This window comes from Meles meles, chromosome 15 (assembly GCF_922984935.1).
Source record: "Meles meles chromosome 15, mMelMel3.1 paternal haplotype, whole genome shotgun sequence".
Lineage (NCBI taxonomy): Eukaryota > Metazoa > Chordata > Mammalia > Carnivora > Mustelidae > Meles > Meles meles.
Genome location: NC_060080.1, coordinates 7,028,868 through 7,054,360, shown reverse-complemented (window position 1 = coordinate 7,054,360; position 25,493 = coordinate 7,028,868). Strand labels below are relative to the sequence as shown.

The following is a 25,493-nucleotide window of genomic DNA, read 5'->3' as shown; positions in this document are numbered from 1 at the left end:
GGGGAGAACTCAAGTGTCCATCAGCAGCCGAATGGATATGCAAATATGGCACATTCACGATATGGAATATTACACAGCGATAAAAAGGGACAGACCCGGGCTTTACACGAGTCATTGGATTTCAACATAATTCCAAGTGAACGAAGCCAAACAAAAGAGAAAATATGCTCTAAGACTCTATTTTATTTTAAAAGACTTTTTTAATTTATTTGGGAGAGAGAGAGAGAGCATGAGCTGGGGGGAGGGGCAGAGGGAGAGGGAGAAGCAGACTCCTGGAGGAGCAAGGCGGCGGATGCGGGATTTGACCCCAGCATGTCGAGATCATGACCTGAGCCAAAGGCAGACGCTCAATCAACTGAGCCACCCAGGCGCCCGTGTAAGATTCTATTTAGATAAATTTCTAGCAAATGCAAACTAACCTACAGCCGCAGAGAGCAGCTCGGGGGTGGCCCGGGGACAGGGTGAGGGTAAGGACGAGTCCAAGGGAGAAACCACAAAGTGGTAACAGCAAACCGGGGGTGACGGAGACGGGCATTACCTCGATTGTTGTGATGGCTTCGTGGGCACGTACACATGTTAAAGCTTATTAAACAGCGCAGTTAAACATGAACAGCTTATTGTAGGTCATTTATACTGTAATACAGCTGAAAAAAAGGAAAAAGAAATCATTCCAGAAAAACAAGGAGAAAATCCCAATAAATTCCCAAAGGCAACAACAATGGAAAACATCCTAGAATTCCTGTGCAATTATATTAAGAACAAATGACACAATCTGCAGGGGAAAGGCTACCATCGTGAAGGAAGAGAAGTCTTTAGCTCAGGAGTCAAAGCAGTCCAAACCCAAACCGCCGACGCTCTGGAAGTGATCACGAGTGAAACAGCGCACGTGAGATTCTGCAGCGGTTAGCTCATCGAGTCCTCAGAGGAAAACCCACAGTCTTAAAAACTGACATTTACATAAACAGAGCCCCCCCAAAAGAGGAAATCAATTAGGTGTCCAAAGTAGGAAGTCAGAAAAAGAACAAAATCAACCTAAGAAAAGTAGATCGGAGCCTGCGTCAGGGTCAGAAGTAAGGGAGGAGAAAGGCAGCCCCTGGGCATCTGCTCACTCTCCGGCGGTGCCCGGGCTCAAGGTGGGTGCCCTCCCCTCCTGGCCTCCTCCCACCCCTTCTGGGCTCACCAGGCACCCCGCCCCCCAGGGCCGACTCCACCCTACCCCACCCCAGCTCTCCTGCCCTCCAAGCCTGGCCCACCCGGGGAGGGGGGTGATGAGCACACACCAGGGGACAGGGGTAGGGGGTGACCACGCACTTAGAGGCTCCTGGGGGTGGGCGGGATTGCACTCAGGGCTGCTGGGTGTGGAAGAGGGTCCTTCTCACGAACCGGCTGAATGAGCAGAGGCTGGGAGGGAAGGCAGACACAAAGGCCACTCACACCCCTTCCCAGACCAGTGGTCCCCAGTTAGCGGGAAGTGAGGATTACCAGGGACCTGCAAATCTGCCAAGGCTCAAGCCCCTCCTCCAGGTAAGCAGATTTCATCGGGGCATGTCTGTCAACTTTGGTCAGCTAGGTGCGAGAACTCGGAGCACCAGGGGAGAGGCTGCCGGGGATGCAGGAGGGAAGGTGGTTGTGGGAGCTGGTCTGGAGTTCAAACCCTGTCTCTGCCTCCTGCCAGCTGTGTGACCTCAGACCCACACCTTGACCTCCCTGAGTCTCCTCAAACACAATAAGGAGAAGGTAGGTGGGGATCAGGGATAACGTATGCGACCATCCAGCTCTGCCCGGGTGCCTAGGAGAGTGACAAAGCGGCACGGTCATCACTGCCAACCCCCCCCACCACACCCCAGCTGCACTGATTCCTGTGGGCCGATGGGCTCCAGGACCGCCTGCCACATCTGGGGATTCAAGTGTGAGCTGCTGGGCAGGGGTGGGGGGTGGGGGAGGTTGCCTGGAGAGGCTGGCCGTGTAGACGCGGCTGCCTTGGATCCACAGTCCCAGCTTCCACGAGACTATTCTGGATCCAGTGCAGAATGCCTGGCTCCTGGCTCAATGGGCTTTGTCCCAAAGACGTAATTTCTATTTTGATTCCATGCGACATTTAATGAAATGACTTTCAGACACCACGCAGCATGTCTGAGTTATGAAAGCGCAGCTTCTGGATCCCCCCACAACCCCATCACGGGCCCCTCTGGTTGCTTCAGGGGTTGCCCCACGTCTCCTGAAGGGGGTACGCTGAGCCCGCGGATTCAAGGCGCTGCTGCGCACAGCCTGGGGGGGCTGGGGCCCGCCCCGATGGAAGCCTCCCTGTCCGCCCAGACCGGCACTGCCCCCCGCCGCTTCCCAGTGGGACAGAGACAGCAGCAGCCTCTGCCCAGGCTTCCTCTCTCCCATCCAGCGCTGTTCACAGCACACGTCAAAACCATTCAGGGAGACGCGAAATCAATGCAGAGGGTTGCAAACGGCATTTTTAGAAAAACAAATGAAACAGAATAGAATAGAAAATTCTGGGATGCACGGCGCATGGTTGGAGGGATTGCGTCCTGAAGTCCTGGGAGGGTGTACACGGGTCTCTGTAAAATGAAAGACTTGACATTACGCAGCTCTGATCCATTCCCTCTAACCTCTCAGAAACGCACATCTCATCTCCTTCCTCCTCTGCTAAAACTCACTGCGGGCTCAGGGACCGAGTTCAGATCCCTCAGTGTGACACTGAAAGTCCCCACCACCTGGTCCCTGTCCACCCTCACCCCCCGACACACCCAGGAGAGAGCAGGGCCAGCCGGGGCGTGCCGGTGCTCAGCCGGCCGGGAGGACTGGACAGCCGGACCGATGGAGCCGGCGTGCTGTCACGGGCCCGTCTCCTAGGTGATCCCATGCCACCTGCTGACCTCCTCTGGGCCGGGATGACTTCCTAGAGTTATAGAAGCGAAGGTATAAATATTTCTGGAAGCCTTCTGTTCAAAAGGATGTAGAAGCCCTGCAACTTCTCAATTAAAAATAATTTCTAAAAATAATTCCTCAATTAAAAATAGGAATTCCACCTACACGCCAGAACAGTTTGTCGGGGATCACGGAGGGGCCAGAGTCATGAGGTCACTCACGTGCTTGGGGCTGAGGAAGCCACCGGGCTCCAAAGCTAAACACTGCAAGAGGCAGGCAGCTGCGCACGGCTGGAACCACAGCCCCGAGGCCCCCGAATCTCTAGAATCACAGGGATGCTGAACGGTGCGCCGCCAGCAGCTCTGGAAAGCTCATTTCCCACCACGTCACGTAAACATCTGGACAAGCCCAGGTCCCAGGGAAAATTGAAAAAGAAATAAATTGTGCATTAGCAAGTAGATGAGAGACCTCCTCTCTGACCTCGGGAGCACCCACGGAGATGCCCGGGGCGCGGGCTGCTGTCTCTGGCTTCTCTGAGTCCTCTGAAGGGAGCACAGCCCGACCCAGAGCCAGGGACACAGGCAGAAGGAAGAGCCAGTGTGCCCTGAGGATTCTACCTTGGGTCTGGGTTCCGGGCCTAGAACATTTGAGGCTTGGGGTCACGGGACCGTCCCCAGAAGGCCCTGGGGAGGGGCGGCAGCGGCAAGACAGACAGAACGGTCATTTAGCCTCTGCAGCTACTCACGGGTTAGCCAGACAGCCAGGGGACAAGAGGGGGAGTGGGGAGTGAGCCCCATGTACCAACCACCCCCACGGGGGCCAGAGGCTTCGAAGCATCACTTTTTTTTTTTTTTAAAGATTTCATTTATTTGAGAAAGAAACAGAACACACGTGCACAAGCAGGAGGGGGTGCAGAGGGAGAGAGAGAAGCAGGCTCCCCACTGAGCAGGGAGCCCGACGCGGGGCTCGATCCCAGGACCCCGGGATCATGACCTGAGCGGAAGACAGACACTTAACTGGCTAAGCCCCCCAAGTGCCCCAAGAATTATCTTTTAATCCCCACAGACAGCAGCTTCCCCACCACACCCTACTCCCGCTGGGTCAGTCACTCACTTGCTCCCGCATTCGCTCATTCATTCAACAAATATTTACGAAGAGAATCCAGGGGGTGTGCCCGTGTCTGGGGCTACCACTGGGAATGAAAGAGGGGGTGGTACGGGGCAGGTGTGGGGGGGAGGGGCAAGAGAGGTGCGAGGCGCCCCCTCCTGACCACACGTGCAACAGCAGAGCCAACACCTGGATCTCGGACCCTAGCTCCTAGAGACCTGGGTGCCATTCGCCCAAGAGACCACTGGCATATTTGGGGTGCAGTTTGGGCCATGTCCGTGGGGCACCCAAGTGGAGATGTTTAGCTGCATGTTCGGTCTGGAACTCAGAACCTACACTGAGGCGAGCTGCAATTCCACGGACGGGGGTGAAGAGGCCCCAGGGCAAAACCCTGCAGGAGCAGAATGGGGGGCAGGCGGGCAGGCAGAGGGCGAAGACTGGGAAGGAACCACGGAGCCGGGACCGGTGAGAACTGAAGGGGGGGGCCACGGCCACAAGGGGGCAGCACGACGGACCGAAATGTTCAAAGACCAGAGTGGAACCAGCCTGCCCTGCAGCTGAGGCTCAAATACCAGCTCCTCCCCTTAACTGGCTGTGTGACCTTGGACAAGCACTCAACCTCTCTGTGCCTTTGGTCCCTCAACTGTGAAGGGATACTGTGAGGGGTGAGTGAGTCAGTACACGAAAAGGCCTTAGAAGAGCTCGTGGCGGGCACAGAAGGAAAGCAAAGGTCTCAGGCTCTCAGGGACACATTAGTGATGAGATGGGAAGGAAGCCGCATGGCGGGAACTAAGGTTGAGGGGACACCGGTAGGGGATAGTAGCTGCAGAGACGGAACAGGATGGGGAAAGCATGTCACCTCCCAAGGATGAAACACAGGAAGGATAGAGAAGCCTAACTGTGGGGTCTAGAAACCCTCCGAGGGGCCCCACCCCTGCACCCCCGACCCCTGACTGGTATGCTGGCTGGGTGGCTGACTGGTTGCAAATTCCGACCCCACCCTCCCTTCTCCCTTGTCCTCTCCCCAAGATAAAACCCCTCGGACCCAAACTGAGCTCATCCTTCCGGGGCCCTTGGGTCCTCTGACTCCCCTCACACACACGGGCAATCCCCAATCCGATTCCGCTGGCTGTCTTTCCCACCCAGGCAGAACTCAGCCTGCTTGTCACTCCACTCCTCTCCCTCACCACCCCTGCAAGTCTCCATCACCTCTCCCCTGCACAGCTGTGACAGCCTCCGAGCAATGCTCCTGCTTCCACTAGTCCGCACTGACTGATACCTAACCGACGGGAACAAGAGCGCGCCTTTGAAAAGGTAAGGCTGGTCCCAAACTTCCCATGCTTCTCATTCCACTCAGAATGAAATCCCAACCTAGGCCTACAAGGCCCCACAAGACCCACTGTGCACATGCGTGTGCGCGCGCGCACACACACACACACACACACACATCCACTGATCGGACCCCACCCCCATGCCTCACTCTGTTCTCGCCGGACAAAAACAATCACGTCCCCGCCGCAGGGCCTTTGCACTTGCAACGCCAATGCCTAAAACAAGCTTTCCTCTGCCAACCATGTGGTTTGCCCCAACCAACTTCCTCCACCACCTCCTCAGAGCTCTTCTTCGACTACCCACAAGAAAGAGCATGAGCTCTTTGCCCGCCGCCTCCTTCCTATTTCCATTTCCTTCCCCTGACTTACCGCACATCAGATAGTCGGCTTGTTTCCTATGTCCCCCATCAGTGTACAATCTCCATGAGGGCCTGGGCTTCATCGCTTTGTGCTTCATTGTCTCCCTGGCACCTGAACAGAGAAGACACATAGTAGGGCTCTCAGTAAACATGTATAAATTAATGGCCTCTCAACCCCACGCCTCACGCCTCCTCCTGTTTTCTGTCTTGTGTGCACTACAGTTTCTGGCCCTGGAACAGCAGTCTCCCCCCGCACCCCTCCCCTCTTCCCTTCCCAACAAGAACAGGTAGGGGGTTCTTCCCCTGCTCTCTACCCCTGTCCCTAGACCTAATCACACCCTCCTCTGTGTGACCTTGGGACACAGGACCCTTAATCGCATGCTCTCTTGACTCCAAGACCAGGCGTTAGACAGCAAGCTCCCTTCATTCAGACACAAGCACGTACCATCTATACTCTGAGAGCTGCGGCCTCTGCGGCATAACCAGGAATGCAAAAGGAGAAGATGGGTCCTGCCCACAGGGGCTGGCGGTCTCCCGGGTGAGGCCACATGAATAGAAGGGACGTCAACCCCAGCCCAGCCTCACACCTGAGGTCCTGGCTTTGTCACCCACAGATTTAACCCCTGGGCCCAGGAGACTGTCTCATAAGCAGCGGAGCAGGACTTAGCTGGGTTCACTGAGTTCCAAGGCCCAAGCTTTTTTTTTTTTTTGGTTTTTTTGTTTTTTTAAAAGATTTTATTTATTTGACAGAGAGATCACAAGCAGGCAGAGAAAGAGAGAGAGGGAGAAGCAGGCTCCCCGCTGAGCAGAGAGCCCGACGCGGGGCTCGATCCCAGGACCCTGAGATCATGACCTGAGCCAAAGGCAGAGGCTTAACCCATTGAGCCACCCAGGCGCCCCGGGTCCAGAGTTTTGTGAACTGAAAGGGGCTTCAGAACCGACCCCCTGGCTGGCCATTTCGGACGGAAGCGAGTGGCTCCCCGGTTTCCGGAGAGCTCCCCGCCTCCCAAGCACTGTCCAGGGACGCCTGCAGAGGAGTGGGCGCGCATGAATCACCGGCACAGCCCCGCGAGGGGCGGTGACGTCCGTGTGACTCAGCTGCACGCTGCAGGGCACTTCCGGAGACAACTCCAGGGCCAGCCCAGCCCTCCAGGCACTGGGGGGGGTGGTGTGGGGGGGGGGGAACCTGCCATCTGCCAGGGGAGCCGCTGCCTGGGTTGCCATACCCGCTCCTCAATATTTATTGCAGGAAAATTAAAACAGAAAAACAGAACAGAGAGAGAAACTGCTGTCACTCCTGCCTCCCTGAGACAACTGTTTGCATGTCTCCATTGGCAAGACCTCCTGTTTTTATCCATACGTACACGTATTTTCATGTCATCGTAAGCACGGGATGCAGAGAATTTACGTTCGGCTGTTTTCATTTACGGGCTTTCTGTGAACGGCTCTCCATGTGGCCACATGACCTCCATTTACTTACCGCTTATTTATTTATTTATTTAAGAGGGTTTTTTTTTTTAAGATTTTATTTTATTTATTTGACAGAGAGAGAGATCACAAGTAGGCAGAGAGGCAGGCAGAGAGAGAGGAGGAAGCAGGCTCCCTGCGGAGCAGAGAGTCCAACGCTGGGCTCCATCCCAGGACCCTGAGATCATGACCAGAGCCGAAGGCAGCGGCTTAATCCACTGAGCCACCCAGGCGCCCCAAGAGTTTATTTATTTATTTGAGAGACAGAGGTTCTGAGAAAGAGCACAAGCGAGGAGGAGAGGGAGAAACCGTCTCCCCACTGAGCAGAGAGCCCGATGCAGGGCTCGATCCCAGGACGCTGGGATCACAACCTGAGCCAAAGGCAGACGCTTAACGGACTGAGCCACCCAGGCGCCCCTATCTACCACTCACAATGGCAGGTTAGCATAGAGATAAGACATAATTCACACACCCATTCCCCTTCTGCTCGGCACTCAGATTATTTCCAGCTCTAACTCTAACTGGAGACGGAAAGCTGAGTCCCCTTTTAAAGATTTCAAAATGAATGGGGTGATGCAGCCAGTCAGCGAGCGTTGGTAGAGAACCTTCCACCTGCAGAGGGCCCAGACAGAAGAAGTCACAGCGCCTCGCATGCACCCGCCTCACACAGGCACAAACAGAAACCCACAGACAGCCAGGGGTCTGCTCACCACCTGTCCTGGCCCTGCACTGGGCTCCCAGCCCTTCCATGGCTCCCCACGGCTGCCAGGTCAAGTACAGCCTCCTCAGGATGGCGCCCCAGGTCCTGCCCAACCACCCCACAGGCGACTCCTGCACCATTGTCCCCGTCCCCAGGTACAGGCTGTCCTTTCTCGCCTCCGGGCTGTGCAATCGCAGCTCACCCCTCTTCCCCGACGTGTGCCTCACCCTCCAAGGTGCCACTTGGCATCCCCTGGTCTGAGAAACCTTTCCTGCCTCCCGGGGGCCTGCCATCCTCCTCTGTACCCCACAGGACCCAGGCTGACCGTCTCAGCCCTTAGTGCCCTGCACCCGTAGTGTGTTTGTAAATGCTGAACAACCAGCTCTCCAGAAAGCGACCCTGCACTTGGAGCACTAATTCCCACGGGGTAAATACTCCCACCAAAGCTGATGCCGGACCACCAAATCCTCAGCAGCACACCGTTCTCTAGTTATTTCTACCGCGTAGACACGACAGCCATGCGGCCTCAGGAGCGCTGATGATGTTCACGAATGGCGAGACAGGATTTGAGTATTTCCCATATTCCTCTTTAATAGAATGTATTTACTTTCAGACTTACATAATTGACTTCTGAATGATGGCTGTACTTAACAACCAGCTCAGGGTTATGAGCTGAATTGTGTCCCCCTAAAATTCACATGCTCAGGTCCCAACCCCCAACACTCAGAATGTGACTGGTTTGGGAGATGAGGTGTTTAAGGAGGTAATTAAAGTGGAGTGAACTCGTGAGGGTGGGCCTGATCCAATCTGACCCGTGTCTTTGGAAGAGACAGAAAGTCGGAGGGGCGACCCTAGAAGGACACAGGAGACGGTAGCCCGCAAGCCAAGCAGAGACGCCTTAGGAGAAACCAACCCTGCCCGCACCTTGGTCTTGGATTTCCAGCCTGCAGAACCGAAGGGAAATAAATTTCTGTTGTTCAAGCCGCCCAGTCTGTGGCAGTTCCTCTGGTAATCCTAGCAAGATAATACAATCCCCAAATTCCTAAAAATTTAGAAATTTGCTCTCTGGCCCGTGCTTCCTGGCTCCTGGTGGTTATCGATCATCTACCGCTTTCCCTTTTCCTGATTTGACGGGGGACCCTCAAGAGCAAGGTCACGTCTCACTTAGAAGTCACCAAACGCCTTCTGGAAAGGTCCAAATAGGAAATATTTTAGCTCTACCCAAATACAGCATGTCGCCCCATTTCCACTCTACCATGTCAGCGTCAAAGCAGCCGGGATGGTGCGCGCACGAGTGTGCCTGTGTCCCGGGGAACCATCTCTGAGTGCTGAAATGTGGGTTTGTGTCACAAAATATTCTGTTGATGTATCTTTAAAAATTCTTAGCCAGAGTCCACACAAAAACAGGTGGTGGACCAGAAGTGGCTCCTAGACCTAGTTTTGTGAGGCGTGGTCTTCCGTCTGTCCCCTCCGGAGCGCCCGCTCCCCAGCACAGGGCCGGGCTCCCTCCCACAGGAGGAGGGAGGTGAAAATAATGTCTGATGATCTGGGGATGAAGAAACGAAGGTCAGCGAGCCAACTCGCAGGCTGTCCAGTTCAGCTAGCAGAGACCACTTCCAGGCAATGTCATGAATCTTTTTCCCAATGCAGAAATTTTTTCAAACATGCAAGGGGGAAAAAGAGCTTTCTGAAACATAAATCAAGCCTCTCCCTGCAAGGCAGACCCATCACCTCTTTGTTGCCTCTGACCTTCTAAATGATCTCTCAGAAATAAACATCTAGCACTTCTCCCATTAGTAACTTCTATTTGCTGAGAATCTCAAAAATGCCAAACCAAACCTACGGAGATAGAACTTCTGATCAGTGGTTGCCAGGGACTGGGAAGGGGGGGGGGGATGGGGAGGGCCTGCTGATGGGTACCAGGTCTCTTTTCGAAAGTAGGAAAGTGTTCTAAATTGATTGTTGTGGTGGTTACACAATTCTGTGACTATATGAATATATGAAAGCCAATGAAATGTACACTCTGAATGGGTGAAATGGTCTGTAATTTTATCTCGATAAAGCTGTTTAAAAAAATACACCAGGCATTTGTCACCTGATTTTTGCAACGACAATTTTTTTAAGCTTTTATTTTTTTCAGTAATCTGTATACCCAACGTCGGGCTCGAACCCACAGCCCTGAGATCAGGTGTGGCAGACTCTACCCACTAAGCCAGACAGTGCCCCTCATGGTGACAACTTCTAAGGTAGGCCTTCTGGCCGCTATCCCTCCACCGACAGAAACAAACAGGCCCTCTGTGGTGTGGAAATACAGCTCAGCAACGGAAACTCTGCTCGGCCCAAGGGAAGCCAGGCCAGTCCCCCACAGGCACCTGCTTGTACACCTTCCAAAGCAAACATGTCCTGGGCCCCTACAGGGGAGGCTGCTCCCCCAAGTGGAGCGGAGGCCCAGTGCAAGCCCTCACACAGGCAGCACAGAGTCCCCCAGGCTCTTTCTGGAAACAGCTGGAACCTTCCTGATTTCCATCTTCAAGTTGTTATTGCCCCCCAACCTCATTACTAAGCCTGTGAGTCCAATTAGCTGCGTGATGCACGACCCCCCTTCAGCCTTCACAGGGCAGTGCGGCCTCCACAGGCCCACGGTCTCATCTTGGAGTCACACGCAAAAGCAGGTTGGGAGTGGCTTCCTGGATCCAAAGCCTAGGCCAGTGAGGACAGGGGAGACTCCTGCCCAGATAGGCCACCTGGTCTCGGTCACAGCAGCAAGGCAGAGCAGGTCAAGGGGAGGACACAATCCCTGCTGAGCAGAAGCTTCTTTGGGACTGGAGTGGAGGCCCAGGGCGCCTGTTCTCTCATGAAGGGCTGTGGATAGTAACAAGAACGTGGCTATGGGGCTAGGACATCCAAGTTCCGGTCCTGGTTGGCCACTCTGCTTCTACCTGCGGTCCTCAGCAAGGCCCACAGCCTCCCGGAGCCTCCTGGACACCTCTGTGAGATGGGGCTACTCATCCGTGCCCCACTACCCAGAGAGGTGGTGATTTCAGGGCTGGGGGTTCTGTTCAGGTATGACTTCGTTGCATGTGGCACAAACATCCCGATTCTCCTGGGACTTTATTGGTTTACTTAAGTGAAAATTCGGGGAGGAGGAGAATTCATGCATGGCTGGATCCAGAAAATGAACAAGGTTACAAAGACCCCGTTTTTTCTAAAGACCCACAGATCAGCTTTCCTGTCCTGCGTGTGGGCTCCTCTCTAACAGGCTCGCCTTTCTGGCCACAAGGTAGTCGCAGGGGCCCCCGCCCCTCTGTACCCGAAACTCCAAAGTCAGGGGTAGAAACAGCCGCCCCTCCCCCTCTGGCTAGGAGGAACAGAGCCCTCACTGCATGGAATCTGGAACAGCAGGGGCTGTGGCCAGGGGGGCTTTTGACAGAGCAAAAGAGGTGAGGCGGGAGGTGACCGGAAAAACAAGGCTTCCCAAGACCCTACCCAGGCCTGAAGCATCTGTCATTGCCCGGAGAGACAACAGCTCCCCCTCCCACCACTCCACCCGGTGCAGAGGGCAGGATGAAAGGCCTTCTCTGGGGCGCCTGGGGGACTCATGGATTAAGTGTCCGACTCTTGGTTTCAGCTCAGGTCATGATCTCAGGGTCAGGAGACTGAGCTCTGTTTCAGGCTCCGCACACAGCCGAGAGTCTGCTTGAAGATTCTCTCCTTCTGCCTCTCTTCTCACTCTCACATGTTCTTTCTCAAATAAATACATGTTCAAACAGAGAGAAAAGGCCTTCTCTGGGTCACAGGCTGCCTTGGTCCTGCTCCTATAAACTCTCAGGTCAGGCCACACCCCCAAGGCTCAGTCTGCCCCAAACTGGCCTGATGTCCCCATTCAGCAAGTCTTGCCACCTGCCACCACGCAGGCCCCAACCCCTTGCCTGGCTCATCCCCCTGGTGTGGCCAAATGGTGTCAGTCACAACGTTCATGTTGTGAACAGCCAATAGGTTACGCCTGCCCAGCCTACCGTGGGTCCCAGAAGCCCACCCCGGTGGTCCTGCCTGGACACAGGAGGACCAGGCACCTTCTCGTGTCTGGTAGGAACTCGAAGGAGACGGTCTGTAAAGGCTGGGCTCCAGGTCTGAAAAGTCTAACCCACGGCATATAGACTCGGAGGACTGTGGATTTGTCATAAAAGCAAACACGGGGCCAACGCAAAGCACTAGGGAGGATAAGAAAACAGACCAGGACTCAAGAGGAGTCGATTAGAACCACAAGACATTCCCCTCTGGCCACCATGTCCAGCCGCTGTCTGACCCTGGGAGGCAAGATAAGGCAATGCCCAAAGACCCTGCAGACACAGAAGCCATGCGGGTCAAGTGCAAAGTTACAACCGCTTCTCCCAGACCAGCCCTCAGGTCTGATCGCCTATTTCTGGTAAGCCCTTTTGTCTGAAAGTCCTTTTTTCTTAGAACAGTGTCGCCTGGGGCTTTCCCCATCCTCCCCACACTTTGCGTCCTGTGTGTAACTTTCAGAAATAGCTTCTAGCTAGAGTCCTTCTCATTGACTCGAGCCCGTCAATTTAACTCGTTAGTCTACCCACATTGACTGGGCTTATCGATCTTACCAGGCTCCCCACTTACCACTCTGCTTTCTCTCATCTTCTCTGCCTATTAGACTGATCACTCGTTCGATACCCCTTCTCTGTCACTTTGAAAGTGACTTGCTCTGGTGTGTTCTTGGAAGCGGGACTGTAGACTCTTGACCTATCTGGTGAGCCCACTGGCCCGCTGATTTACAGCACGAGGACATGCCCCCCCCCGACCCCCCTACTTGTTCAGTATTCTGGGTCCCCTTGGTTTTATCTGCGCTTACTTACATCCACCACATGCTGACCAATTCCTTCGCTCACTACCCTTTCCTTTGGCTACAATTTTCTCTTTAAAGTATATTCTTTAGTCCTTCTCTCTTACTTCTGAATAAGTGTAATTATTTTCTCAGCATCTCAAGATTTGCTTCCATAACCTTTTGGCTTTGACTGTAGCGCTGTTGAAAATTTCAGCCTAATAATTATTCCTTTATAGATCTACTGTTCCTGTAAACTTGAATGACCTTTGTCTGTATGCTCTGCAGATTCACTACGAACGAGTCTGGGTATGGATTTATTTTCATTTATCTGACTTGGGATTCCTTGCACTTTCTGATTGAGTCGCTTCTAGAATATTATCAGTCATTATCTCTATAAATATTAGCTATGGAGTCCCTCATGAAGACTTCCTTTAAAAATAATGTGCACCCCTCCCCCCCATTCTCCATGTCTCTCTCCCGTCTATTTCTGGATAATTCTGTCAGGTCCCTTCCCATCACCAGTTTACCTTCAGCTGTGTCTCCCCTTACTAAGCATTTTTTTTTAAGTTCTAAAATCTTTCATTCCAGTAGTCTTATTGCATTGCTAGAAATTGTACCAAGTTTTGTAAAAATGTGCCCATTTCTTTAGAATACTCTGTTCTTTGGGTTTTCATTTTTTTCCCCTCTGATCCATTATATCATATCATCTATCATCATAGACGTTCTTGGATTTTCAAAAAAAATCCATTAGAGTGAGAATGTGACCGAGGGAGGAACAGAGGAAGATGATCCCAAGCCAATTCTCCACAGAGCTGGATGAGGGGCTCGATCTCAGGACCCTGGAGATCGTGACCTGAGCCGAAATCAACCAAGAGCTGGATGCTTCACCGACTGAGCCACCCAAGCGCCCCAGTTCTTGGAGTTTTATACCCGTTATTCCTACCGCCACGCGGCTCTCTCCAGTGTTTCATGTTTGCAAAGTGAACACGACCTGTGAGGATCCCACGCACCCAGGCTGGGGCTGCCTTCCTAGACCACGACCTTGTGAGAGGTGCAGGCCTAGGGTTTTGATTTTTAGAATCCCGAAAGATATACCAGCTCATCTTCCTCACCCACCAGCGGGATTATCTCCTAGCCCCATTCCACTGGGGCTCCTCCCTCCCAGGGCAATCTCTCCCCTCCACATCCAAGGGTACTTGGTCCCTCACCCCCCAATTTCTTGAGGACACAAATAACTACCCACCCCCAGGGCTGCAGTGAGCCCAAGCCTTCCCAGTCCCTGTCTTTGTTCCCAGCATCTGGAAATCCCCCTTTGTTGGGAAATCAATACCCACTTAACTTTTGTGATCACTGGCAGGTGTTGGAAGCTGGGAGGGTGTTCGGGTCACCTCAGTCCGCTCTCTTGCTGGAATCACTCCAGTCCTCAGAGCCAGGTCAAGGGGACTGTGGTCCCTGAAACTTACACCCGCAGTGGGTGCAGCCACTCTCATCAGAAAACATCCTGCTGGGAGAAGCCCCTCCCAGGAATGACACGGGCCATCAGCGGTCCCACTCATTCTCCAGTACCCAGTGTGCAGCAGGAGGGCGGCCTCCGCTACAGAACGGGGGGCGGTGAGAGGATGGGGTGTGCGGTCAGCCTTCTCTCGTCTGGAACGGGCCAAGCCATACAATCCTGTTCCCTCGGAGCTACAGCCGCTCCCCAGGGAGCTGGACCAGACCACCGTCCGCCTCTCCAGACCAACAGCAGCCGAGCCCCTCCTCAACAGCTCACATCAACAGCCAGTCAGCCCCCCTGGCCCGACGGCCTTACCAATACCCCTCCAGGCCCAGCTGCGCAAGGAGCCAGAGCTCAGGTTGGATCCCAGGCCCCGGCAAGCTGACGATTCCGACGCCGTGACCTAACCAGACTGAACCGACGCAGGTCTTCTAAGTGAAGTACGGGAAGGGGGTTCTAGAGCGGGCAGCTGGCCTAGGTGGAGGGCAGGTGAAGCAGGACTGGAGGAAGCTGTTAGGAGTCGGTCCTGAGCGCACGGCTGCCCGAACACCCACACTGGGTCAGCCACCAACCTGGTCTTACAAAGCAAATGACATTCACAGTGTCCTTGGGGCATAAAGGCAAAGATCTCTGCTAGGTTCCTCCTAGACACAGAACACACCGGCTCCCAACACTCCCCACCCCAAACTACTCAGCTCCGGTTCATTTCCTCATGCACCAGGGCCCGATCCTGGGAGGCTTCCTGCTAAGACAGGGGCACGGACACAGACGTGGATGTGCCTTCTACGCGAGCCTTTACAGGAAGAGCAGGGAGGGAATCTGGATTGGTCCCCCTGCCCCTCCTCCCCCAGGGTCACCCCCAGCACACACACACGCCTCTCCTAAATGGTCCCATCCACCTCCGGTTCTCTGCGGCTCCTTCCCTGCCCCGGCTCGCTGTCTAACGGGTTCGCTCACGCATCAGCTTCCTCGAGGAGAAGCGTCGGCTGCACAGGCAGGGCGAGGCCCCCAGCCGCACCTCCGAGCTCAGAACAGCGCCCGCCGGGCAGCTGTGGTCAGACACCTGCGGACTGAAAGCGGCAGCGTGGATATACGAGGTCAGGATTTCAAAATGGCTTTAGGGAGGTGGCCGGGAAAGGCCATTTCTAGACAGAAGGGCCAATCCAAGTGCATAAAGTGCACCCAGCTCAGTCTGATGAGGAAGAGCAAAGCTGGGCAGGCCTTTAGCCGCATCTGGCGCCACCATCATTTCGCAGCTGGGAAAACGGAGGCCGAGCAGCGGCTCACCCAAGGGTGTTGGGAAGCTAAACCCCCATGATGCTGGCTTACAAATTCCACGAGTAGCTTGGGCAACGCTTTTGACCATCACCCCTCAGGCACCCCTGTCTGCTACAGACCTTGTACCAGAACAAGCATTAGGGCAGAATGAGATAAGCATGAACAGATGAGAAGCAAACGAACGCATAAGCCTTCATGAAAAGTACTTCCGTTTTTTCTTCCTAAACTGAAATGCAATCTCGTTTATCAAGGAACGGACATAAGAAAGTTCACTTAAGCCCTGTGCAGCATTCCATTTCGAGACTTTGAAACGCTTGACTAAAATCTGCTTCCCCTTCAACAGGAAGCAGAAGTGGGAGTTGGCAGAAATGAATCCTTCGCCGAATCCTAACATTGACTTCTGACGTCCACCTGCACCCGACATGCGAGGCAAAAACATTTATTCACTTTTGTGTTGTACAAGTTTAAGAACCACATAATCAGGACTGACTTCAGGTAACAATAATTTAAGAGAGAGCCCCTGTTACAGAAATGGTTCAACTATTTGACAACTTATACAATAAAGGAAAAAAACAGACACCAGAACAGGCCACTGCAGCCAACACAACACAACGTGCCACCAACTGCAGCCAAAGGACGAGTGCGTATCATCCACCACCTTCCACCGACCATCCTGGCTGGGCTTTTTTTCGGGGACGCGGGGAGAAGGCAGGGAGAAGCAAAGGCAGGTAGATTCCAACTAGCCTTATTGAGTCTATTACGTTATACTCTCAATCTAAAAATTACGATGTGTTAATATCACTCACGTGACTCGAGTTTTCGCCTGAAGGTCAGGGGGAAACGATCAGACTGAGGAAGATTCTGGAAGTAACGGCACTGAATACTGACTGCTTCAACCTTGAACCACACTAAGTGGGCAATTATCTCAAGCTATGAACCACAGGTATAAAAGGACATACTCAGTGTAAAAAAAAAAAATCCAATTTAAAAAACAAGCAGTAAATAGAAAACGATTAGGTCAACAGTACCTACTTAAAAATTCAACCAAATGAATTTTGGGGTTCACTTCAGTCCTGGGTGTGTCACTTAATGGCAGTAAGATCCTCAGGGGGCATTTCGTGCGAGGATGGTGGGGGGGGATCAATTTAAAAGATCATCTCAGATCCACGCTAAGGATCTAAGGATCTTCTGTAAGAGCTTGAGGTTGGGGGAAGACAGGATTTGAGGACTAAGAGGTGGCCAGCGGGCAGCCTGCACCACACTTCAAGCTCGAATGACTGAAGTCAGGAGCTCCTTTCCCCCTCAGTCTCATCCCATGACACTCGACCTAACCCTAACCCGTCTTCTTTGTGAACTCAGCTGGCTGATACCTAAGTGTGTACAGGACTGACTCCGAAGTTGATCAAAGAGCCCATCAATTCATTCTAGAAAATAAAGAACAGTAGTAACGTGCTTGTTCTGCACAGGATAGACGGACTTCGGTCGCCCAGGGAAAATTCCAGACTGGCTCCCATTAGCACTCAATAGAAGGCTTTGCATTTGGGCTAGAAACCAAATCAGGTGAAATCAGGCCTTTATTTCAACAGTACAAACTCTGTTTATTTGTGTGTAAAGTGCCAGTTTTATATACAAATCAGTAAGTAAACTTTAATATCTGCTTTGAAGCACCGAGGCTGAAGCCTCCCGAGGACCTCGGAGTAACTAACCAATCCTGCGGGGTCAGACTCACTCCAGGGCCCCGACTGCCGCCAGGAGCCACGGTGAACTCACGGATGGCAGCCTGCCTGCAAACGCCGAACACGGCCAAGGTCTTTCCTACCGATCCGAGTAGCTTCTGTCTAAGCTGCTTTCTAGGTGAGATGACTAGCATCACTAATCAACAGGCTTGCCTATGAGGTAGCTACACAGTTTTAACAACACTATTAATGAACAATATGGATAATTCATGGTGTAGCCGGTTTGATACACTTCAAGTGGCTTTTTTATGAGAAGGAGGGGGGACCAGCAAAATAAGAGCACATCGTCGATCACTTAGAAGTCAGCGTCCAAGGTAAAAGAATTCTCTGTGGGACTGGACATCACTCCCATCCTCTGATACTCGCCTACTCGCTTCTCAAAGAAGTTAGTCTTCCCTTCCAGTGAAATATTCTCCATAAAGTCAAATGGATTTTCTACTCTGAAAACCTGAAAAGGTTCACAGCAGAATTTAAATACAGAACTCCACTTCGGAAGAACCAGAAGGCTATAAACAATACTTTACCTTGCCAAAACCCAGCTCCAGCATAAGCCGGTCTGCCACGAACTCAATGTACTGCTTCATTAACGCGCAGTTCATCCCAATGAGCTTCACGGGCAGGGCCTCCGTGAGGAACTCCTAGGGACGAAAACAGAGCTCCTCAATAAAACGGAAGCGTCGAGGCATCTTCTAGCCAGGACAAGAGACCCTGATGCGTCACCCACCTGCTCTATCCGAACGGCGTTGATGATTATTTCTCTCACTCTCTGCTCGGAAGGTTTATGGACCAGGTGTTTGAACATCAGGCAAGCAAAGTCACAGTGTAAACCCTAGAAGAAAAGGTTTAAGATCACTGTTGTAACCAGACTTTTATCGTTAACGTCAAACAGGAACTGGCTTTCCCCTTTTCTGCATTCTCTGCCTGTATCTTGTGTGGCCGAGCTGTATGTGCTTCAGCTGCCAAAGGGAAGAGGACTTCAAATACCATCATCCACGCTGCGAAGGTCATGGCCGGTTCAGCTGCACCCAGGGCCCTCAACACTGCTCCCCAGGGAATAACAGCAGGCCAGGTCCGGTCCCCACTGCTCCGTGCAGGAGCAAAGGCTGGGACTTCTGCTCAAAGCATTCTTCCTACATCTCTGAGCATCCATTCTGCCACTGTGCCCGGCAGGAAAGGCAAAACTCAGTGACGAGGCCAGCTGGTTGTGAGATTTACAGCCTAAAAGCTTAGGAAATCAGCACCGTGATTTCCAGTGAATGCAGTCTTTGGGTCTTAGTGCCAAGTAACCCTGATCTGCCTACACTGGAGGGATGAGCTTCTTACCAAGAAAGACCAACTCATGGGCCCACGAGGCTCCAAGTATGACAGGCTTCATGGCCCTGGCCTGCCTTGCCAACTGCAATTAAATCAGAAAATCTGCACATCTTCACCTTCCCCTCCCGTTTAATCCAAGCGCACTCAAAGACATACACTGGACTGGAATGGATTCTTGCTCCATTGGGATGCTTATCAATCAATTTTCAAGGACAACAGGGTCATACAGAACACGGGGCAAAAGAATAAAACGCCCCATCACCCAGGGCGCAGCAGAGGCAGAAAGGCACTGAGAACACAAGTACTCTCGGCAAATTAAAGTCTTTCGTTTTCTGCCAAGTGTGGATACGGCCGAACTCAAATCTATGTGGATACCGGGCAATCTTTTATCTTGAGTTCCCGGCAGTGAGCCCAAGAATTGGGCTCGTTAACCTATAATGTGAACGAGACTCACCTCATCTCTGCTGATAAGTTCATTGGAAAACGTGAGGCCAGGCATCAGGCCGCGTTTCTTGAGCCAGAATATCGACGCAAAAGAACCAGAAAAGAAGATCCCTTCCACGGCAGCGAAGGCCACAACCCGTTCTCCTGCGAAGAGTTAATACCGACATAGTCCCACTGAGCAAAGAAGCAGGTGCACAGGAGGGGCCACAGACCAGAGACATCACTAAGAAGCCGAAGCTCAGACAGACGTGGGGCCAGAGGTATCCTTACCATAGGTGGCCTCTTTGTCCCCGATCCAACGCAAGGCCCAATCTGCCTTCTTCTTTACACAAGGCATTGTCTCGATGGCGTTGAAGAGAAATTCCCTAGTAGACACGCAGAGCGTCAGCAATTACAGCAAAGACCGCCTATCACAAATGTCCACCAGAGAACAACGCTGGGGCCAAGGCCAAATCGAGACTCAAAACTAAAATGTTTCCGCATAACTGTTTTTGCTTTTCCCCCAGTGTTCTTTTTAAAATCTCAACATTCATTCATTCATTCTGTAGTTCATAGGGAGCCCTGAGACCTACTAACATGAAAAGTCTTAGTCCATTACACCAAGAGCATTTATCAGCTTAATTATATCAAGGTCACAACATTATATGAGGTCATGGCAAAATTCACAGGTCCTATCTTTAAACTTGAGAAGCCATAAAACATTCACAGCTAAGACTACTTAAGCTATGCTGACCATTATCTTCCCAGAGAGCACTTTCCTCACCAGTCTATATTATCAGGCCACTTATATGGGCCCCAAATGCCATATGTATGTAATAAAATAATTAAAGCCAATAAACTGGATAACCCGAGCTTACTTCCTACTGTAATTCTATACTACACTGATGGTCCCAGATCAGGAAAGCAAATCAAACGGCCCCCCACTTACCTGGGTCTTCCTTATCGCCCTCTTCCGCCTCCAATGTATTCCCAGTCTACAGATTCCCCAGCCTGTTCCTTATGAGACGACCTTGCTCTCTGAAGCCAAGGTCATCAGACCAAAGGGCTCCCTTCATTGTCTTGCCACATCAACATCCTGAGACAGGGTCTGCCCCTCCCTAGCTTTTGAAGCTTAACCACACCTTCCTGATCCTGCCCCTTCGGGTTCTTTATCCAAGTCATGCCTATCCTTGTCTTTCCTTATTTCTGCCTACAAATGTCTTCCAATCTTCCTACCCCTCCCAAGAGTCTCCCCAATCCTGCCAGCCCCTTCAAGCCACCACTCATTTTCCCTCTTCACATTCTTTCTGGTAACCCACAGGCCTACCTTCCAGCCCTACCACTTCTGTTCCATGCAAGACTCATCCTGAAGCTGACCTCAGTATCTAGACCACTCAGACAGCCATTTCTAACGTTCTCCTCCTCTCTGATCTTGAACCTGTAAAATGATCCCATGATGCAAAGCATCTCCTCACACAGTCCTGTGCCTAAATTCACCTAACAGCAAACTGCTGTCCCTGCTTTATTATGGGATTCCTCTCCCTTATACCTCTCGATCTGATTTTCTGTACTGTATTATGAGCACTTCAAGAGGGTAGTAATGTTCTAGTCAGGTGCACACTCCAGTCCCCTCCACTTTGCCCCAGCTTTCCATTGTACGTTAACAGACTGGCCACACGAGTAGAAACTGTCAGACCTAAGATTTAGTTCATTGTGCACAGCCTCTTTGGATGTGTTTTGCTTTGTTTTCAAAGAAAGGGAATGACTAACAGTATACTTCCACTTCTAAAAATGGAATAGCCTCAGAACTTTGTTTTTAAGTGACTGGCTAATAAAGTGAGTGTAGGCCTCATCCTCAGAACAGACAGAACCACGGGCAGCAAGGGGCGCCTGGATGGCGCAGTGGGTTAAAGCCTCTGCCTCCGGCTCAGGTCATGGTTCCACGGTCCTGGGATTGAGCCCTGCATCGGGCTCCCTGCTCAATGGGGAGCCTGCTTCCCCCTCTCTCTCTGCCTGCCTCTCTGCCTACTTATGATCTCTCTCTCTGTCAAATAAATAAAATCTTAAAAAAAAAAAAAAAAAAGAAACTGCTTTGTCTGCTTAGTCACTTAAGACTCATTTTTCTACCCCCATGTGAACTGGAAACTCGAAATAACGTGTAACAATTAGTGAGTCTCAAAAATATTGGCAGACCAACAGGCAAGCCAAATACTCACCTCTCTTTGGAATCTTTAATGTAAGTGTCAATGAGGAGACTGTACATCTCCGAATGGATGTTTTCCATGGCAATTTGGAAGCCATAGAAACAGCGGGCTTCTGTGATCTGAACTTCTTGGCTAAAGCGCTCCACCTAGCGGTAAAACACGTCACAATTCAGCGCGAGGAGCAACCCTTCAGTCAGGGGATCCTGGATACATCACACTCCCTTTGTACCATTATAGGATTTGTCTCTATTTTTAGAAACAATACTTCTTCCCTATTCCGTGGTAAAGCTGAGCAGTTTATAACATATATGCTCCATTTACAGATCAAGAAACAGGGAGAGTCTGTTTTATAGGGATTCTGCAAACACTCATCAATTCCTTTTTTCCTAATTTACTGCACCAAGGACCCACTCACAAGAGGATACATATGGAATCAGATGATTAAAACAGCAAAACCACAAAAAGAAAAGCAATGTCATAGCCACAAAGAGTAAACCCATTACTAGCACTTAACTTGTCTTTGAGCCTCTCGAGAGAGAGAGCCAGTGTCTGGGGGCGGGGAATTAACCATAAGGGAGAAAACAACTGCCAAGGATATTATAAAGCACGAAACGCTGTATAACAGAATTACTAGCTTACAACTATGTGACTTAACAGATGAGACAAGAGAATTCATTTTCGCTTGAATCTTGAAGTGAATGAAAGCAGATTTTTGGGAAACTCACCAAGTTTTCATTGACTATGCCATCACTGGCGGCAAAGAAAGCCAGAACATGGGATATAAAGTATCTCTCCTCAGGCTTCAGGGAGTCCCAGTGCTGAATGTCCTTGGAGAGATCCACCTGAAGTTTAGAAGTTCACAAGGGACGTTAAGCATGCGGGGCCTCACACGTATACCTAATTCATGACTTACAAGTACATCCCTCCCATGCATAGCTCCCCTGGCCAGTTAGAACAGCTCGGATCCTGCATCCTCCGTGGGGACAACCATCCCGGAGGGGAACAAGTACATTTCAAACAAATTACAACCCCCACTGCAAGGGGCTTCCTGAGAGCTGGGGGCAATGCTTCAACTTCCTAAGTCTCAGGCTCCTGACTCGGATTACCTCTTCGGCGGTCCAAAAGGAAGCCTCAGCTTTCTTATACATCTGCCAAATATCATGGTACTCAATAGGGAAGATGACAAAGCGACGAGGGTTTTCTCGCAGCAGTGGTTCGTCCTCCACGCTGGGGCCAAGTACCTTAGTTTTCTGCTGGGCGAGAAAGTAATGAAAATGCTAATTATAGGGCGCACCACATGAAATTGCCATTTTTTCGGGCCCAGTGCGTCCAATCAGCGGCAATCCCAGGTGGTTCGGTGTGTGAGCGTGAGCTGTCACACACGCATCCTACTCAGAACAGAAGCGGGACGTTAACAGAGGAACAGGAGTAAATCTGCGGAAGTGCAAAGGACAGGGAGGGAATGCCTTGGCGGGAAAGGAGCGCGGGCCCGGGGAGTGGCTAGGGTTTGAAACCCTAGAGGAGACAATGAGGCTTTGGCGCCAAGAGGCGGCAGGCGCACTCTACCGGCTGCGCCCCGCCCCCGCAAGCCGCTTCCCCGCCCGCCGCCCGGACCACTCACCGGCTCGGCGGGCTCCTGGAAGATCCTCCTGGCGGTCTTGCTGGCCAGCACGCGGGTCCCGCTGAGACTCGGGGGCTGCGGGGAGACGCGCGGTGAGGCGCAGGCCCCCGACCCCACAGGCCCCCCGCCGCCCCGGCCCGGCCCGCGCGCGCGCTCACCGTGTTCTCCTTGTCCGCCAGGCTGAGCCCCTTGAGGGGCGAGAGCTGGAGCTGCTGCTGCTGCTGGGGGTCCACGATGGTGGCGAGCGGGACGCGGACGGAGAGCATGGCGGCGGCGAGGCGGGACGGCTGGTGAGGCGGCGCGCGGGTCCTGGGAACCCCGCGCCGCCCGGCAGCCTTTAAAAGCCCACCGCGGAGGGGGCGCGCGGGGTGGGCGTGGCCAGACGCCGCCTTCCCATTGGACGCCCCGGCCGGACGTGCGTGATTCGAGAGGCGCGCTGGAGCGCCTACCGCCCACCGCCCGGGACCCTCTGGGTCCCCTTTCTGGGTCTGCTAACCCGGCCAGGGGCGCCGCCACCCCGGCCACTGCGGGTCGCCCCCCCGCCCCGGCAAGGGCTGCACCCCCCGCGTGACTCGGGGGCCGTGGCGCGCGCGGGACTCGCTGCTACGGGAACTGCTGGGGATCGAATGCAGCAACGCGATTGGAGGCCGCCCGGGAGCGGGAGAGGATTCCCCCACCCCTCAACCGTTGTCGCGGGTCGGGGCAAGTGGTTTTGCAAATGAGGTTGGTGCTAGTGCCTGGGAACGCCCCAGGCTGCGAGAGAAGCGCGGGGTTGCGACCGTTTAGATACGTGTACCTCGGTCGGGGGTAAGGGGTCCTCGAGTTCCTGCAGATCTGTGGGAGGATCGGCGACAGCCGTGCTGCCCAACTGTTAGGGCCGCTGGCTGCCGAGTCCCGCAGTGCAGTTGCTGTGTCACTCGGACAGGTCACCTGGCTAAAAGATTCAGTGCCCTCTTTGGTAAAATGGGACTTGTCGCCGGACCTAACCTATGCGACGATCAATAAAAGAGCAATGCGATAAAGCTGAGTTAAGTAAATGCCAGAGAGGGCTTTGGGGCAGTTTCCCACTGAACTTGTGTTCAGAACTGTCCCCCATGCCAGCATTTTTTAAAAACCCTGAGAGAGACTGAAGAGCTGGGCATCCATTTACTGCTTATTGGGCATCAAGGAGCCTGAAGAGGAGATTGAAAACCTGCACTGTCATGAGGGAGACATGACCTTAATAGCAGTTTTCATTTTACTTTGGTTTTTCAGATTTGCCACAGACATTTGCCCTGCAAGTGGCAAAATGCCAGGAATGAAGAGAAAGAAGTGTTAGGGTCCGAAAAATACATGATTCACTTGGGAAAGTTTCAACATCTGCAAATACTCTTAGGGCGGCCGCTAAAAGAAACACTGGACTTTTTACAGTTTTCTCTAGATATAATAAAGATGTCGGAGATAGGGACTATCCCCTCCTCCATTCTGTTTCTTCCATGTCTTAGTATCACATACATACTGTGTTTAATGTATGCTCAAGCGTCAGAGAAAGATGAATCATTTCTCTTAGACAAAGCAACGACAAAACTTTGGTCTAGCATCCTTAATTTTAAAGCAACTCCCAGGAGTGGTCAATTCCACCTTCCTCCAGCGTCCAGCTCCAGAAAATGGATATTTTTAGTGGTGATTTTATGCCCCATAAAGCCATTATCACCTCTAAGAAAATGGTCAGGGATTCCTTGGTATCCTCTGCTACCCCATTCACATTCCAATTTCACATCAGTAACCGAAGTGCTCCTTTCGGCTGCTCCCTCAGGCACCACGTGCTTTTCAGCCCCTGTTACACTCTACACGTACAGGAACCATAAAGGATTACTCCGTGAGCTAGCCAGAATTCGTGACTTTACGTTGTTTAACTTTTTCCTACCAAAATAACCCATGTGCCCTGTAGAGAACTTGGAAAGACGGGTAGTACCACGAGGCAGAAAGAAAGGTCGCCATTCTCCCCTTCACTGCCTCCCAGCTCTGAGTCACTTGGGCATGTCCCGTCCTGCCTCCTACGGGTTTTCACTGCTCTCGCTTTACGGGAGGAAGCGGGCGCAGAAAGCGACGTGGCTCTGCGCAAAGATCACGCCCAGAGACACCGCCCAGCGGGCCATCTGGCTCGCAGAGCCTCCTCTCTTGCCCTGGAGGCTGGAGAAAGAAGCGCGCGATCAGACCAGGCAGCCCAAGTCCGCTGGGGAGGATGCCGCCCCGGCCGCCAGGCGCCTGGTTACCTGCGGTTCTTTCTCGTTTCCCTGCCGCGCCCGTTTTGACATCTGCCCCACGATTGGTCCGCCAGAGAGAGGCTCCGCCCCCCCCACGTCCGCAAGGCCACACTCCTTGGGGCTGGAGCTCCCACGCCGCCCACCTGCAAGCCCCGCCCCCGCTTCCAAGGCCCGCGCTCCAGCTGCCCGGCTCCCGGCGGCTGGGCCTGTACCCGTCCCCCGCTGGCAGAGTGAGGTGGCCACCGAAGGGGCCGCCTCTCCATCCGCCTCCCCAGGCAGAGAAACCCGCCGCGGAGCTCGAGGGGCTTTCTCAAAACCACTGCTCACTCTACCAAGTACCCCCCCCCCCCCCAGGGACTGTCTGTTAACACTAATGACCAATGCCCCACAGCCCCTGGACCCTTGCGCCAGGCGCTTCGGACTTTCAGTCCAGACAACTGCGTTGGGTATTTCGAGCCCTGTTCTTCAGCTGAAGGAAGAAAGTCCAGGAAGTCA

General features: G+C 52.8%; 1 protein-coding gene across 3 annotated transcripts; it reads right to left on the bottom strand.

The window, feature by feature from the left end:
• Positions 1 to 221: 221 nt before the first annotated feature.
• On the bottom strand, positions 222 to 23,152 carry RRM2 (ribonucleotide reductase regulatory subunit M2). Of its 3 annotated transcripts, XR_006815163.1 has the most exons (11): positions 22,911 to 23,152; positions 22,753 to 22,827; positions 22,238 to 22,384; positions 21,857 to 21,973; positions 21,144 to 21,277; positions 19,219 to 19,313; positions 18,959 to 19,092; positions 17,915 to 18,019; positions 17,715 to 17,828; positions 5,688 to 5,789; positions 222 to 644 (listed from the first exon to the last, which is right to left on the bottom strand). XR_006815163.1 is itself a non-coding variant. In XM_045979969.1 (10 exons), exons 1-10 carry the CDS (start codon positions 23,016 to 23,018, stop codon positions 17,486 to 17,488), a joined length of 1,182 nt encoding a protein of 393 aa, XP_045835925.1. In that variant the 5' UTR covers positions 23,019 to 23,152; the 3' UTR covers positions 15,873 to 17,485. The 3 variants fall into 3 exon arrangements, 2 of the variants coding, with proteins under 2 accessions (XP_045835925.1, XP_045835926.1); XM_045979969.1 differs by lacking the exons at positions 222 to 644; positions 5,688 to 5,789 and adding an exon at positions 15,873 to 17,638; XM_045979970.1 differs by lacking the exons at positions 222 to 644; positions 5,688 to 5,789 and adding an exon at positions 15,873 to 17,638 and having other exon boundaries at positions 22,238 to 22,381.
• Between the last annotated feature and the right edge of the window lie 2,341 nt (positions 23,153 to 25,493).

What these genes read in the sequence shown, in the direction of transcription:
- RRM2 (XM_045979969.1), bottom strand. Translation starts at nt 23,018, where the DNA reads ATGCTCTCCGTCCGCGTCCCGCTCGCCACCATCGTGGACCCCCAGCAG. An exon ending in CCTTTTGGACCGCCGAAGAG is followed by an intron (nt 21,974 to 22,237) that starts GTAATCCGAGTC and finishes TCTAAACTTCAG; the next exon opens with GTGGATCTCTCCAAGGACAT. An exon ending in ATTAAAGATTCCAAAGAGAG is followed by an intron (nt 19,314 to 21,143) that starts GTGAGTATTTGG and finishes CGTGTCTACTAG; the next exon opens with GGAATTTCTCTTCAACGCCA.